The 15,540-nt window shown below is 45.0% G+C and overlaps 1 protein-coding gene across 1 annotated transcript in view; it reads right to left on the bottom strand.

The window, feature by feature from the left end:
- The window catches only part of bscl2 (BSCL2 lipid droplet biogenesis associated, seipin), a 54,791-nt gene that overhangs the window by 516 nt on the left and 38,735 nt on the right, over positions 1–15,540 (bottom strand). The window contains exons 10-13 of the mRNA XM_070868224.1: positions 11,194–11,256; positions 3,720–3,785; positions 1,095–1,154; positions 90–167 (exon numbers count right to left, since the gene is read on the bottom strand). Coding sequence (XP_070724325.1) covers positions 90–167; positions 1,095–1,154; positions 3,720–3,785; positions 11,194–11,256 — 267 coding nt within the window. The remainder of the gene's footprint in view (positions 1–89; positions 168–1,094; positions 1,155–3,719; positions 3,786–11,193; positions 11,257–15,540) is intronic.

Here is a 15,540-nt window from a genome sequence, read left to right as displayed (position 1 = left end):
GGTTCTGGCTCCCCCCACCCCCTCCCCTCGCGCTTTCAAAGTGTCCGTGACCGCACTTGTCCCATGTGTGATACTGTCGAGCAAATTACCTGCGCTGTCCGGCGAGCTGGAATCCAGTCCGCTGCCCGGCCCGACGGAGGTGATCTGGTTCGTCGCTTCGCGCGAAACTGTAACAGGAGAGAGCAGAAGGTCGGGTGAGTCGGGAGAGTGGGGGAGGAGGCGGTACAAGTTGGGGGTCGTAGCCGGCACGGTCCGGTCCCCCCCATCTCTCACACAGACCCCCTCCCCCTCCCCCTCCCCCTCCCCTTCCCCCTCCCACTCCCCTGTTTTACAAACCGCGGAGAGGCACCACGGAGCATGTGCGTGGGACGTGCCCGTGAAGTCACAGCCTTGCCGCTGCATTCTGGGATTGCATGCATCCATCCGCACGACCTCAGCCCGCCAGCCGATAGCTGGCCAACCACTTGCCTGAAAAATATGGGCACTGTTTAGATAACTGGAACCGGTACCTTGTGAGGAATGTTCTGACCTGAGGGAGCTACGGTCACCGAGTGCAGTGTTATCCAGAGGCTCGCCTGAAAGATAGTATGTGCAAATACCAGGACGTTCAGTTACTCCAAGGGTGTCCAACGACACAGACACAGGCCACTGGGCCCCATCGCTCCGTGCCGGGGTTTATACACTACACCAGCCCCCTCCCACCCCTCTCCATCTCACCCCATCCCTCTATTCCTTTCCCCCCCCTCATGTGTTTATCCAGCCTCCCCTTAAATGCATCGATACTATTCGCCTCAACCCCTCCCTGTGGCAGCGAGTTCCACATTCTCACCCCTCTCTGGGTAAAGAAGTTTCTCCTGAATTCCCCCACTGGATTTATCAGTGACTGTCTGATATTGATGGCTCCGAGTTCTGGTCTCCCCCACAAGTGGAAACATTTTTCACCAGTGCCTCTATATCCTTTCAATATGGAGACCAGAACTGTGCACAGTGCTCCTTGGTTACCTATTAGCGAACTTTTTCTGATCCCTGCAGGTGCAATCCATCTGGACCAGGGTTTATTTAATGAGCAATATTTAGATAACTGGAAACTGTACCTGGTGAAGTAGGTGACACTATAGAGCTGTGCTTGCTTCCTCGAGCGCTGTCCATCTGGTCTGAAAGATATGGGCAATATTTCGATGATTAGAACCCAGGCCGTTCGGTTACTACAATGGGTGTCCCAGTGACATAGAACAACATAGAAAGTACAGCACAGTAACAGGCCGTTCGGCCCAACTGCTCCATACCCGTGTTTACACTTCATATGAGCCACCGGGTACGATGGCAGAGTGGTAACGTTACTGGACCAGTAATCCAGAGGCCGGGACTAATGATCCGGAGACACCAGTTCAAATCCCGCCACGGCAGCTGGGGAATATAAATTCAGCTAATTAAATATATCTGGAATTAAAAAGCTATTGTCAATAATAAAACCCATCTGGTTCAGTAATGCCCTAAAGGGGAAATAATCTACCATTCTGGCCTATTTGTGATATACTTTATCTCACCACATCAACTATTCCTTTCTCCCTCATGTGTTTATCCAGCCTCCCCTTAAATGCATCGATACTATTCGCCTCAACCCCTCCCTGTGGCAGCGAGTTCCACATTCTCACCGCTCTCTGGGTGAAGAAGTTTCTCCTGAATTCCCCATTGGGTTTATCAGTGACCGTCTGATATTGATGGCCCCGAGTTCTGGTCTCCCCCACAAGTGGAAAAATTTTTTTGCACCTGCTCCAGTGCCTCTATATCCTTTCAGTTTGGAGACCGGAACTGATCTCCGTTCTCCTATGTTGATCTAACGAAGGTTCGATACATGTTAGCATCGCCTCTCTGCTTTTCAATTCCATGCCTCTAGAAATGAGCCCCTTGCTTTCTTTGCTCTTTATACGGCATTAACCTGTGTCGTTACTTTTAATGATTTGTGTATCTGTATCCCCCGATCTCTTTGCACCGCTACCCCGTTTAGACTCTCACTTTCCTTATTCACCCCACACTGGTCTATATTGGCTGGATATTGGCTCAGAGGATCAAGATATTGAATCAGTTTGGGAGATAAGGAGTAAGGAATAATAAATGTTGAAACTGTACTGCCGGTTTCAGAGTCCAAATGGTTTATGTAAATGGTGAACAATAGTGGTCTCAGCACCGATCCTTGTGGAACACCACCTCCCACCCTTTGCCAGGCTGAGTAACTACCCTTAACCCCGACTCTGTTTTCTGTTTTGTAGGCAGCTTGAAATCCATTCTGCTCCTTGTCCCCAGGTGCCGCTCGCTCCGACCTTACTCAAGGGTCTACCATGTATTAACTTATCAAAGGCCTTTTGAAAATCTAAATATGTTACATCTACCACATTACCCTTGTCTACACTCTCTGTTACTTCTTCAAAGAATTGAATAAGTTTGGTCAAGCACCACCTTCCCTTTTGAAGTCCGTGCCAACTAATTTTCATTATATTTTCGGTTTCTAGATGTTTCTTTATTACATCTTTGAGTAAAGATTCTGTTATCTTTCCTATCATCGATGTTAAGCTAACTGGTCTGTAGTCCCCTGCACTTGTTCTAGCTCCCGTTTTAAATGTAGGAATCACTATTCCCTTTTCTAATTCATTCATATCAGAACATAAGAACTAGGAGCAGGAGTCGGCCATAGGGCCCCTCGAGCCTGCTCTGCCATTTAATACGATCATGGCTGATCTGATCATGGACTCAGCTCCACTTCCCCGCCCGCTCCCCATAACCCATTAATCCTTTGTCGGTTAAGAAACTATTTTTGTCTTAAATTTATTCAATGTCCCAGCTTCCACAGCTCTCTGAGGCAGCGAATTCCACAGATTTACAACCCTCAGAGAAGAAATTTCTCCTCATCTCAGTTTTAAATGGGTGGCCCCTTATTCTAAGACCATGCCCTCTAGTTCTAGTCTCCCCCATCAGTGGAAACATCCTCTCTGCATCCACCTTGTCAAGCCCCCTCATTATCTTATACATTTCGATAAGATCACCTCTCACTCTTCTGAACTCCAATGAGTAGAGGCCTAACCTACTCAACCTTTCCTCATAAGACAACCCCCTCATCCCCTGGAATCAACCGAGTGAACCTTCTCTGAACTGCCTCCAAAGCAAGTGTATCCTTTCGTAAATATGGAAACCAAAACTGCACGCAGTATTCCAGGTGTGGCCTCACCAATACCCTGTATAACTGTAGCAAGACTTCCCTGCTTTTATACTCCATCCCCTTTGCAATAAAGGCCAAGATACCATTGGCCTTCCTGATCACTTGCTGTACCTGCATACTAACCTTTTGTGTTTCATGCACAAGTACCCCCAGGTCCCGCTGTACTGCAGCACTTTGCAATCTTTCTCCATTTAAATAATAACTTCCTCTTTGATTTTTTTCTGCCGAAGTGCATGACCTCACACTTTCCGACATTATACTCCATCTGTCAAATTTTTGCCCACTCACTTAGCCTGTCTATGTCCTTTTGCAGATTTTTTGTGTCCTCCTCACACATTGCTTTTCCTCCCATCTTTGTATCATCAGCAAACTTGGCTACGTTACTTGGCTCGGTCCTTTCTTCCAAGCCTCTGCTATCCATTACATAATTTCTAATCCCTGCAGGTGCAATCCATCTGGACCAGGGTTTTTTAATGGGCAATATTTAGATAACTGGAAACCGTACCTGGTGGAAGTTGTGAAGACACTTTAGAGCTGTGCTTGCTTCCTTGAGCGATGTCCACCATCTGGTCTGAAAGATATGGGCAATATTTCGATGATTAGAACCCAGGCCGTTCGGTTACTACAATGGGTGTCCCAGTGACATAGAACAACATAGAAAATACAGCACAGTAACAGGCCATTCGGCCCAACTGCTCCATACCCGTGTTTACACCGGGTACGATGGCAGAGTGGTTACGTTACTGGACCAGTAATCCAGAGGCCGAGACTAATGATCCGGAGACACCAGTTCAAATCCCACCACGGCAGCTGGGGAATATAAATTCCGCTAATCAAATAAATCTGGAATTATGCTCGTATCAGTAATAAAACCCACCTGGTTCAGTAATGTTCTTCAGGGCAATAATCTACCATTCTGGCCTATTTGTGATATACTTTATCTCACCCCATCAACATATCCTTCTATTCCTTTCTCCCTCATGTGTTTACCTAGCTTCCCCTTAAATGTATACATGATATTCGCCTCAACCCCTCCCTGTGGCAGCGAGTTCCACATTCTCACCCCTCTCTGGGTAAAGAAGTTGCTCCTGAATTCCCCGTTGGGTTCATCAGTGACTGTCTGATATTGATGGCCCCTAGTTCTGGTCTCCCGACAATGGAAAAAAATTTTTGCACCTGCTCCTGCTCTATACAGAAGCATAGAAAGTAGTTGCAGGAGTAGGCCATTCGGCCCTTCGAGCCTGCACCGCCATTCAATATGATCATGGCTGATCATTCACCTCAGTACCCCATTCCTGCTTTCTCTCCATACCCTTTGATCCCTTTAGCCGTAAGGGCCACATCTAACTCCCACTTGAATATATCTAACGAACTGGCATCAACAACTTTCTGTGGTAGATGTTAAGTCTCGAATAAAGCAATGTGACTGAGTACTGTAGACGTGAGTAAGTGTGACCTTAGTCTCTTTATTCTAACTCGAGTGCTGGTACAGTATGGGAGGCCTGTTTATATACAGTGCTCCCAAGGGATACTGAGATACCTTGGGACTCCAACAGATACGCTCTCTGGTGGCATAAGGTTGCATACATAACAGTAGAGAATTCCACAGGTTCACAATTCTCTGAGTGAAGAAGTTTCTCCTCATCTCGGTCCTAAATGGCTTACCCCTTATCCTTAGACTGTGACCCCTGGTTCTGGACTTCCCCAACATCGGGAACATTCTTCCTGTCCAATCCCGTCAGAATTTTATATGCTTCTTTGAGATCCCCTCTCATTCTTCTAAACTCCAGTAAATATAAGCTCAGTCGATCCAGTCTTTCTTCATATGTCAGTCCTGCCATCGCGGGAATCAGTCTGGTGAACCTTCGCTGCACTCCCTCAATAGCAAGAATGTCCTTCCTCAGATTAGGAGACCAAAATTGAACACAATATTCAAGGTGTGGCCTTACCAAGGCCCTGTACAACTGCAGTAAGACCTCCCTGCTCCGATACTCAAATCCTCTCGCTATGAAGGCCAACATGCCATTTGCCTTCTTCACTGCCTGCTGTACCTACATGCCAACCTTCAATGACTGATGTACCATGACACCCAGGTCTCGTTGCACCTCCCCTTTTCCTAATCTGTCACCATTCAAATAATATTATGCCTTCCTGTTTTTGCCACCAAAGTGGAAAACCTCACAATTATCCACATTATACTGCATCTGCCATGCATTTGCCCACTCACCTAACCTGTCCAAGTCACCATGCAGTCTCTTAGCGTCCTCCTCACAGCTCATACCGCCACCCAGCTTAGTGTCAGCTGCAAACTTGGAGATATTACACTCAATTCCTTCGTCTAAATCCTTAATGTATACTGTAAATAGGTGGGGTCCCAGCACTGAACCTTGCGGTAGCCCATTAGTCACTGCCTGCCATTCTGAAAAAGACCTGTTTATTCCTATTCTTTGCTTCCTGTCTGCCAACCAGTTCTCTATCCACGTCAGTGCATTACCCCAATACCATGTGCTTTAATTTTGCACACTAATCTCTTGTGTGGGACCTTGTCAAAAGCCTTTTGAAAGTCCAAATACACCACATCCACTGGTTCTCCGTTGTCCACTCTACTAGTTACATTCTCAAAAAATTCCAGAAGATTTGTCAAGCATGATTTCCCTTTCATAAATCCATGCTGACTTGGACTAATCCTATCACTGCTTTCCAAATGTGCTGCTATTACATCTTTAATAATTGATTCCAACATTTTCCCCACCACTGATGTCAGGCTAACCGGTCTATAATTACCTGTATTCTCTCTCCCTCGTTTCTTCAAAAGTAGTGTTACATTAGCTACCCTCCACTCCATAGGAACCGAACCAGAATCGATAGACTACTGGAAAATGATCACCAATGCATCCACTATTTCTAGGGCTACTTCCTTAAGTACTCTGGGATGCAGACTATCAGGCCCTGGGGATTTATCGGCCTTCAATCCCATCAATTTCCCGAACACAATTTCCCGCCTAATAAGGATTTCCTTCAGTTCCTCCTTCTCACTAGACACTCGGTCCCCTAGTATTTCCGGAAGGTTATTTGTGTCTTCCTTCGAGAAGACAGAACCAAAGTATTTGTTCAATTGGTCTGCCATTTCTTTGTTCTTCATTATAAATTCACCTGATTCTGACTGCAAGGGACCTACGTTTGTCTTCACTAATCTTTTTCTCTTCACATATCTATAGAAGCTTTTGCAGTCAGTTTTTATGTTCCCAGCAAGCTTCCTCTCAGACTCTATTTTCTCCCTCCTAATTAAACCCTTTGTCCTCCTCTGCTGTATTACAAAATTCTCCCAGTCCTCAGGTTTGCTGCTTTTTCTGGCCAATTTATATGCCTCTTGGATTTAACACTATCCTTAATTTTCCTTGTTAGCCACGGTTGAGCCACCTTCCCAGTTTTATTTTTACTCCAGACTGGGATGTACAATTGTTGAAGTTCATCCATGTGATCTTTAAATGTTTGCCATTGCCTATCCACCGTCAACCCTTTAAGTATCACTCGGCAGTCTATTCTAGCTAATTCACGTCTCATACCATCGAAGTTACCTTTCCTTAAGTTCACGACCCTAGTCTCTGAATTAACTGTGTCACTCTCCACCTTAAAGAATTCTACCATATTATGGTTACACATCCCCAAGGGGCTGCGCACAACAAGATTGCTAATTAGTCCTTTCTCATTACACATCACTCAGTCTAGGATGGCCAGCTCGATGGCTAGATGGTTCCTCGACATATTGGTCTAGAAAACCATCCCTAATACACTCCAGGAAATCCTCCTCCACCGTATTGCTACCAGTTTGGTTAGCCCAATCAATGTGTAGATTAAAGTCGCCCATGATAACTGCTGTACCTTTATTGCACACATCCCTTATTTTTTATGTGATGCTGTCCCCAACCTCACTACTACTGTTTGGAGGTCTGTACACAACTCCCACTAGCGTTTTCTGCCCTTTGGTATTCTGCAGCTCCACCCATACCGATTCCACATCATCCAAGCTAATGTCCCTCCTTACTATTGCGTTAATTTCCTCTTTAACCAGCAACGCCACCCCTCCTCCTTTTCCTTTCTGTCTATCCTTCCTAAATGCTGAATACCCCTGGATGTTGAGTTCCCAGCCTTGGTCACCCTGGAGCCATGTCTCCGTGATGCCAATTACATCATATCCGTTAACTGCTACCTGCAGTTAATTCGTCCACCTTATTCCGAATACTCCTCGCATTGAGGCACAGAGCCTTCAGGCTTGTCTTTTTAACACACTTTGCCCTTTTAGAATTTTGCTGTAATGTGGCCCTTTTTGCTTTTTGCCTTGGGTTTCTCTGCCCTCAACTTTTACTTTTCTTCTTTCTATCTTTTGCTTCTGCCCCCATTCTACTTCCCTCTGTCTCCCTGCATTGGTTCCCATCCCCCTGCCATATTAGTTTAACCCTTCTCCAACAGCACTAGCAAACACTCCCCCTAGGACATTGGTTCCGGTCCTGCCCGGGTGCAGACCGTCCGGTTTGTACCCTAGTTTCTGAACTAACTTTCAGTATGGAGACCAGAACTGATCTCCGTTCTCCTATGGTGATCTAACGAAGGTTCGATACATGTTAGCATCGCCTCTAGAAATGAGCCCCGTGCTTTTTTTGCTCTTTATACGACATTAACCTGTGTCATTACTTTTAATGATTTGTGTATCTGTATCCGACGATCCCATTGCACCTCTACCCCGTTTAGATTCTCACTTTCCAAGTAGTATGTGGCCTCCTTATTCACCCCACACTGGTCTATATTGAAATTTATTTGCCAATTACACACCCATTCTGCAAGTTTTTGTAGAAATATCTTGTACTTTGTCACAGTCCTCCTCTGTATTAACGATACCCCACAATTTGGTGTCCTCTGCAAATGTTGAAACTGTACTGCCGGTTTCAGAGTCCAAATGGTTTATGTAAATGGGGAACAACAGTGGTCTCAGCACTGATCCTTGTGGAACACCACCTCCCACACTTTGCCAGGCTGAGTAACTACCCTTAACCCCGACTCTGTTTTCTGTTTTATAGACAGCTTGCTATCCATTCTGCTCCTTGTCCCCAGGTGCCGCTCGCTCCAAGGTTAGTGAGAAACTAGAGGATTGGGAAAATTTTAAGCAACAGCAAAGAATGACTAAAAAAGCAATAAAGAAAGGGAAGATAGATTACGAAAGTAAACTTGCGCAAAACATAAAAACAGATAGTAAAAGCTTTTACAGATATATAAAACAGAAAAGAGTGACTAAAGTAAATGTTGGTCCCTTAGAAGATGAAAAGGGGGATTTAATAATGGGAAATGTGGAAATGGCTGAGACCTTAAATAATTATTTTGCTTCCGTCTTCACAGTGGAAGACACAAAAACCATGCCAAAATTTGCAGGCCACAGGAATGTGGGAAGGGAGGACCTTGAGATAATCACCATCACTCGGGAGGTAGTGCTGGACAGGCTAATGGGACTGAAGGTAGACAAGTCCCCTGGTCCTGATGAAATGCATCCCAGGGTATTAAAAGAGATGGCGGAAGTTATAGCAGATGCATTCGTTATAATCTACCAAAATTCTCTGGACTCTGGGGAGGTACCAGCGGATTGGAAAGCAGCTAATGTAACGTCTCTGTTTAAAAAAGGGGGCAGGCAAAAGGCAGGTAAGTATAGGCCGGTTAGTTTAACATCTGTAGTGGGGAAAATGCTTGAAACTATCATTAAGGAAGAAATAGCGGGACATCTAGATAGGAATAGTGCAATCAAGCAGACGCAGCATGGATTCATGAAGGGGAAATCATGTTTAACTAACTTACTGGAATTCTTTGAGGATATAACGAGCATGGTGGATAGAGGTGTACCGATGGATGTGGTGTATTTAGATTTCCAAAAGGCATTCGATAAGGTGCCACACAAAAGGTTACTGCAGAAGATAAAGGTACGCGGAGTCAGAGGAAATGTATTAGCATGGATAGAGAATTGGCTGGCGAACAGAAAGCAGAGAGTCGGGATAAATGGGTCCTTTTCCGGTTGGAAATCAGTGGTTAGTGGTGTGCCACAGGGATCAGTACTGGAACCACAACTGTTTACAATATACATAGATGACCTAGAAGAGGGGACAGAGTGTAGTGCAACAAAATTTGCAGATGGCACTAAGATTAGTGGGAAAGCGGGTTGTGTAGAGGACTCAGAGAGACTGCAAGGAGATTTGGATAGGTTAAGCGAATGGGCTAAGGTTTGGCAGATGGAATACAATGTCGGAAAGTGTGAGGTCATCCACCTTGGGGGAAAAAAAAACAGTAAAAGGGAATATTATTTGAATGGGGAGAAATTACAACATGCTGTGGTGCAGAGGGACCTGGGGGTCCTTGTGCATGAATCCCAAAAGGTTAGTTTGCAGGTGCAGCAGGTAATCAGGAAGGCGAATGGAATGTTGGCCTTCATTGCGAGAGGGATGGAGTACAAAAGCAGGGAGGTGTTGCTGCAACTGTACAGGGTATTGGTGAGGCCGCACCTGGAGTACTGCGTGCAGTTTTGGTCACCTTACTTAAGGAAGGATATACTAGCTTTGGAAGGGGTACAGAGACGATTCACTCGGTTGATTCCAGAAATGAGGGGGTTACCTTATGATGATAGATTGAGTAGACTGGGTCTTTACTCCTTGGAGTTCAGAAGGATGAGGGGTGATCTTATAGAAACATTTAAAATAATGAAAGGGATAGACAAGATAGAGGCAGAGAGGTTGCTTCCACTGGTCGGGGAGACTAGAACTAGGGGGCTCAGCCTCAAAATACGGGGGAGCCAATTTAAAACTGAGTTGAGAAGGAATTTCTTCTCCCAGAGGGTTGTGAATCTGTGGAATTCTCTGCCCAAGGAAGCAGTTGAGGCTAGCTCATTGAATGTTTTCAAGTCACAGATAGATAGATTTTTAACCAATAAGGGAATTAAGGGTTACGGGGAGAGGGCGGGTAAGTGGAGCTGAGTCCACGACCAGATCAGCCATGATCTTATTGAATGGCGGAGCAGGCTCGAGGGGCTAGATGGCCTACTCCTGTTTCTAATTCTTATGACCTTAGTCAAGGGTCTACCATGCATTAACTTATCCTTTTGAAAATCTAAATATGCTACATCTATTACATTACCCTTGTCTACACTCTCTGTTATTGAATTCTTTGAAGAAGTAAGGTTGGTCAAGCACGACCTTCCCTTTTGAAGTCCGTACCAACTAATTTTCATTATATTTTCGGTTTCTAGATGTTTCCATATTACAACTTTGAGTAAAGATTCCATTATCTTTCCTATCATCGACATTAAGCAAACTGGTCTATAGTTCCCGGGACTCGTTCTCTTCATCATCATCATGTGAGTTCTCAGGTGGCTGAACAGTCCAATACGAGAACCACAGTCCCTGTCACAGGTGGGACAGACAGTGGCTGAGGGAAGGGGTGGGTGGGACTGGTTTGTCGCACGCTCCTTCCGCTGCCTGCGCTTGGTTTCTGCACGCTCTCGGCGACGAGACTCGAGGTGCTCAGCGCCCTCCCGGATACACTTCCTCCACTTAGGGTGGTCTTTGGCCAGGGACTCCCAGGTGTCGGTGGGAATGTTGCATTTTATCGACACCTGTAACATTTCCTCTGCCCACTTTGGGCTTGCTTGCCGTGTAGGAGTTCCGAGCAGAGCGTTTGCTTTGGGAGTCTCGTGTCAGGCATGCGGACAATGTGGCCCTGCCCAGCGTTCTATCTGCCTTTTTAAATGTAGGAATCACTATTCCCTTTTCTAAAAAATTCATATATATATATATATATATATAGACAATATTTCTATATATAAATATATAAAATCTATGTAATACAGTGCCTGTGCTATCTATTACATAACTTCTAATCCCTGTAGCTACAATCCATCTGGACCAGGGTTTTTTAATGGGCAATATTTAGATAACTGGAAACCGTACCTGGTGGAAGTTGTGAAGACACTTTAGAGCTGTGCTTGCTTCCTCGAGCGCTGTCCATCTGGTCTGAAAGATATGGGCAATATTTCAATGATTAGAACCCAGGCCGTTCGGTTACTACAATGGGTGTCCCAGTGACATAGAACAACATAGAAAGTACAGCACAGTAACAGACCATTCGGCCCAACTGCTCCATGCCCGTGTTTACACTTCATACGAGCCACCGGGTACGATGGCAGAGTGGTAACCTTACTGGACCAGTAATCCAGAGGCCGGGACTATTGATCTGGAGACACGACAGCAGCTGGGGAATTTAAATTCAACTAATTAAATAAATATGGAATTAAAAACATAGAAAATAGGTGCAGGAATAGGCCATTTGAGCCTGCACCACCATTCAATAAGATCACAGCTGATCATGCAACTTCAGTACCCCATTCCTGCTTTCTCTCCATACCCATTGATCCCTTTAGCCCTAAGGGCCACAACTAACTCCCTTTTGAATATATCTAACGAACTGGCCTCAACAACTTTCTGTGGTAGAGAATTCCACAGGTTCACAATTCTCTGAGTGAAGAAGTTTCTCCTCATCGCGGTCCTAAATGGCTTACCCCTTATCCTTAGACTGTGACCCCTGGTTCTGGACTTCCCCAACATCAGGAACATTCTTCCTGTATCTAACCTGTCCAATCCCGTCAGAATTTTATATGCTTCTATGAGATCCCCTCTCATTCTTCTAAATTCCAGTGAATATAAGGCTAGTCGATCCAGTCTTTCTTCATATATCAGTCCTGCCATCCCGGGAATCAGTCTGGTGAACCTTCGCTGCACTCCCTCAATAGCAAGAATGTCCTTCCTCAGATTAGGAGACCAAAACTGAACACAATATTCCAGGTGTGGCCTCACCAAGGCCCTGTACAACTGCAGTAAGACCTCCCTGCTCCTATACTCAAATCCCCTAGCTATGAAGGCCAACATGCCATTTGCCTTCTTCACCGCCTGCTGTACCTGCATGCCAACTTTCAATGACTGATGTACCATGACACCCAGGTCTCGTTGCACCTCCCCTTTTACTAATCTGTCACCATTCAGATAATATTATGCCTTCCTGTTTTTGCCACCAAAGTGCTTAACCTCACATTTATCTGCATTATACTGCATCTGCCATGCATTTGCCCACTCACCTAACCTGTCCAAGTCACCCTGTAGCCTCTTAGCATCCTCCTCACAGCTCACACTGCCACCCAGCCTAGTGTCAGCTGCAAACTTGCAGATATTACATTCAATTCCTTCGTCTAAATCATTAATGTATATTGTAAATAACTGGGGTCCCAGCAGTGAACCTTGCGGTAGCCCACTAGTCACTGCCTGCCATTCTGAAAAGGACCCGTTTATCCCGACTCTCTGCTTCCTGTCTGCCAACCAGTTCTCTATCCACGTCAGTACATTACCCCCAATACCATGTGCTTTAATTTTACACACCAATCTCTTATGTGGGACCTTGTCAAAAGCCTTTTGAAAGTCCAAATACACCACATCCACTGGTTCTCCCTTGTCCACTCTACTAGTTACATCCTCAAAAAATTTCAGAAGATTTGTCAAGCATGATTTTCCTTTCATAAATCCATGCTGACTTGGACCGATCCTGTCACTGCTTTCCAAATGTGCTGCTATTACATCGTTATTAATTGATTCCAACATTTTCCCCACCACTGATGTCAGGCTAACCGGTCTATAATTCCCTGTTTTCTCTCTCATTCCTTTTTTAAAAAGTGGGGTTACATTAGCTACCCTCCAATCCATAGCAACTGATCCAGAGTCTATAGAATGTTGGAAAATGACCACCAATGCATCCACTATTTCAAGGGCCACATTCATAAGTACTCTGGGATGCAGACTATCAGGCCCTGGGGATTTATCGGCCTTCAATCCCATCAACTTCCCTAACACAATTTCCTGACTAATAAGGATTTCCTTCAGTTCCTCCTTCTTACTAGACCCTCGGTCCCCCAGTATTTCCGGAAGATTATTTGTGTTTTCCTTAGTGAAGACAGAACCAAAGTATTTGTTTAATTGGTCTGCCATTTCTTTGTTCCCTATTATAAATTCGCCTGATTCTGACTGCAAGGGACCTACGTTTGTCTTCACTAATCTTGTTCTCTTTACATATCTATAGAAGCTTTTGCAGTCAGTTTTTATGTTCCCTGCAAGCTTCCTCTCATACTCTTATTTTCCCCCTCCTAATTAAACCCGTAGTCCTCCTCTGCTGAATTCTAAATTTCTCCCAGTCCTCAGGTTTGCTGTTTTTTCTGGCCAATTTATATGCCTCTTCCTTGGATTTAACACTGTCCCTAATTTCCCTTGTTAGCCACGGTTGAGCCACCTCCCCCGTGTTATTTTTACGCCAGACAGGGATGTACAATTGTTGAAGTTCATCCATGTGATCTTTAAATGTTTGCCATTGCCTATCCACCGTCAACCCTTTAAGTATCACTCGCCAGTCTATTCTAGACAATTCACGCCTCATACCATCGAAGTTACCTTTCCTTAAGTTCAGGACCCTCGTCTCTGAATTAACTGTGTCACTCTCCATCTTAATGAAGAATTCTACCATATTAAGGTCACTCTTCCCCAAGGGGCCTTGCACAACAAGATTGCTAATTAATCCTCTCCCATTACACAACACCCAGTCTAGGATGGCCAGCTCTCTAGTTGGTTCCTCGACATATTGGTCGAAAAAACCATCCCTAATACATAAGAACATAGAACATAAGATCATAAGAATTAGGAACAGGAGTAGGCCATCTAGCCCCTCGAGCCTGCTCCGCCATTCAACAAGATCATGGCTGATCTGGCCGTGGACTCAGCTCCACTTACCCGCCCGCTCCCTGTTACCCTTAATTCCCTTATTGGTTAAAAATCTATCTATCTATGACTTGAATACATTCAATGAGCTAGCCTCAACTGCTTCCCTGGGCAGAGAATTCCACAGATTCACAACCCTCTGGGAGAAGAAATTCCTTCTCAACTGGTTTTAAATTGGCTCCCCCGTATTTTGAGGCTGTGCCCCCTAGTTCTAGTCTCCCCGACCAGTGGAAACAACCTCTCTGCCTCTATCTTGTCTATCCCTTTCATTATTTTAAATGTTTCTATAAGGTCACCCCTCATCCTTCTGAACTCCAATGAATAAAGACCCAGTCTACTCAATCTATCATCATAAGGTAACCCCCTCATCTCCAGAATCAGCCTAGTGAATCTTCTCTGTACCCCTCCAAAGCTAGTATATCCTTCCTTAAGTAAGGTGACCAAAACTGCACGCAGTACTCCAGGTGCGGCCTCACCAATACCCTGTACAGTTGCAGCAAGACCTCCCTGCTTTTGTACTCCATCCCTCTCGCAATGAAGGCCAACATTCCATTCGCCTTCCTGATTACCTGCTGCACCTGCAAACTAACTTTTTGGGATTCATGAACAAGGACCCCCAGGTCCCTCTGCACCACAGCATGTTGTAATTTCTCCCCATTCAAATAATATTCCCTTTTTCTGTTTTTTTTCCACCAAGGTGGATGACCTCACATTTTCCGCCATTGTATTCCATCTGCCAAACCTTAGCCCATTCGCTTAACCTATCTAAATCTCTTTGCAGCCTCTCTGTGTCCTCTACACAACCCGCTTTCCCACTAATCTTTGTGTCATCTGCAAATTTTGTTACACTACACTCTGTCTCCTCTTCCAGGTCATCTATGTATATTGTAAACAGTTGTGGTCCCAGTACCGATCCCTGTGGCACACCACTAACCACCGATTTCCAACCCGAAAAGGACCCATTTATCCCGACTCTCTGCTTTCTGTTCGCCAGCCAATTCTCTATCCATGCTAATACATTTCCTCTGACTCCGCGTACCTCTATCTTCTGCAGTAACCTTTTGTGTGGCACCTTATCGAATGCCTTTTGGAAATCTAAATACACCACATCCATGGGTACACCTCTATCCACCATGCTCGTTATATCCTCAAAGAATTCCAGTAAATTAGTTAAACATGATTTCTCCTTCATGAATCCATGTTGCGTCTGCTTGATTGCACTATTCCTATCTAGATGTCCCGCTATTTCTTCCTTAATGATAGCTTCAAGTATTTTCCCCACTACAGATGTTAGACTAACCGGCCTATAGTTACCTGCCTTTTGTCTGCCTCCTTTTTTTAAACAGAGGCGTTACATTAGCTGTTTTCCAATCCGATGGTACCTCCCCAGAGTCCAGAGAATTTTGGTAGATTATAACGAATGCATCTGCTATAACTTCCGCCATCTCTTTTAATACCCTGGGATGCATTTCATCAGGACCAGGG

The sequence above is a fragment of the Pristiophorus japonicus genome, chromosome 27 (assembly GCF_044704955.1).
Source record: "Pristiophorus japonicus isolate sPriJap1 chromosome 27, sPriJap1.hap1, whole genome shotgun sequence".
Taxonomy (NCBI): Eukaryota; Metazoa; Chordata; class Chondrichthyes; family Pristiophoridae; genus Pristiophorus; species Pristiophorus japonicus.
This window is presented reverse-complemented; position numbering and strand designations above follow the sequence as displayed.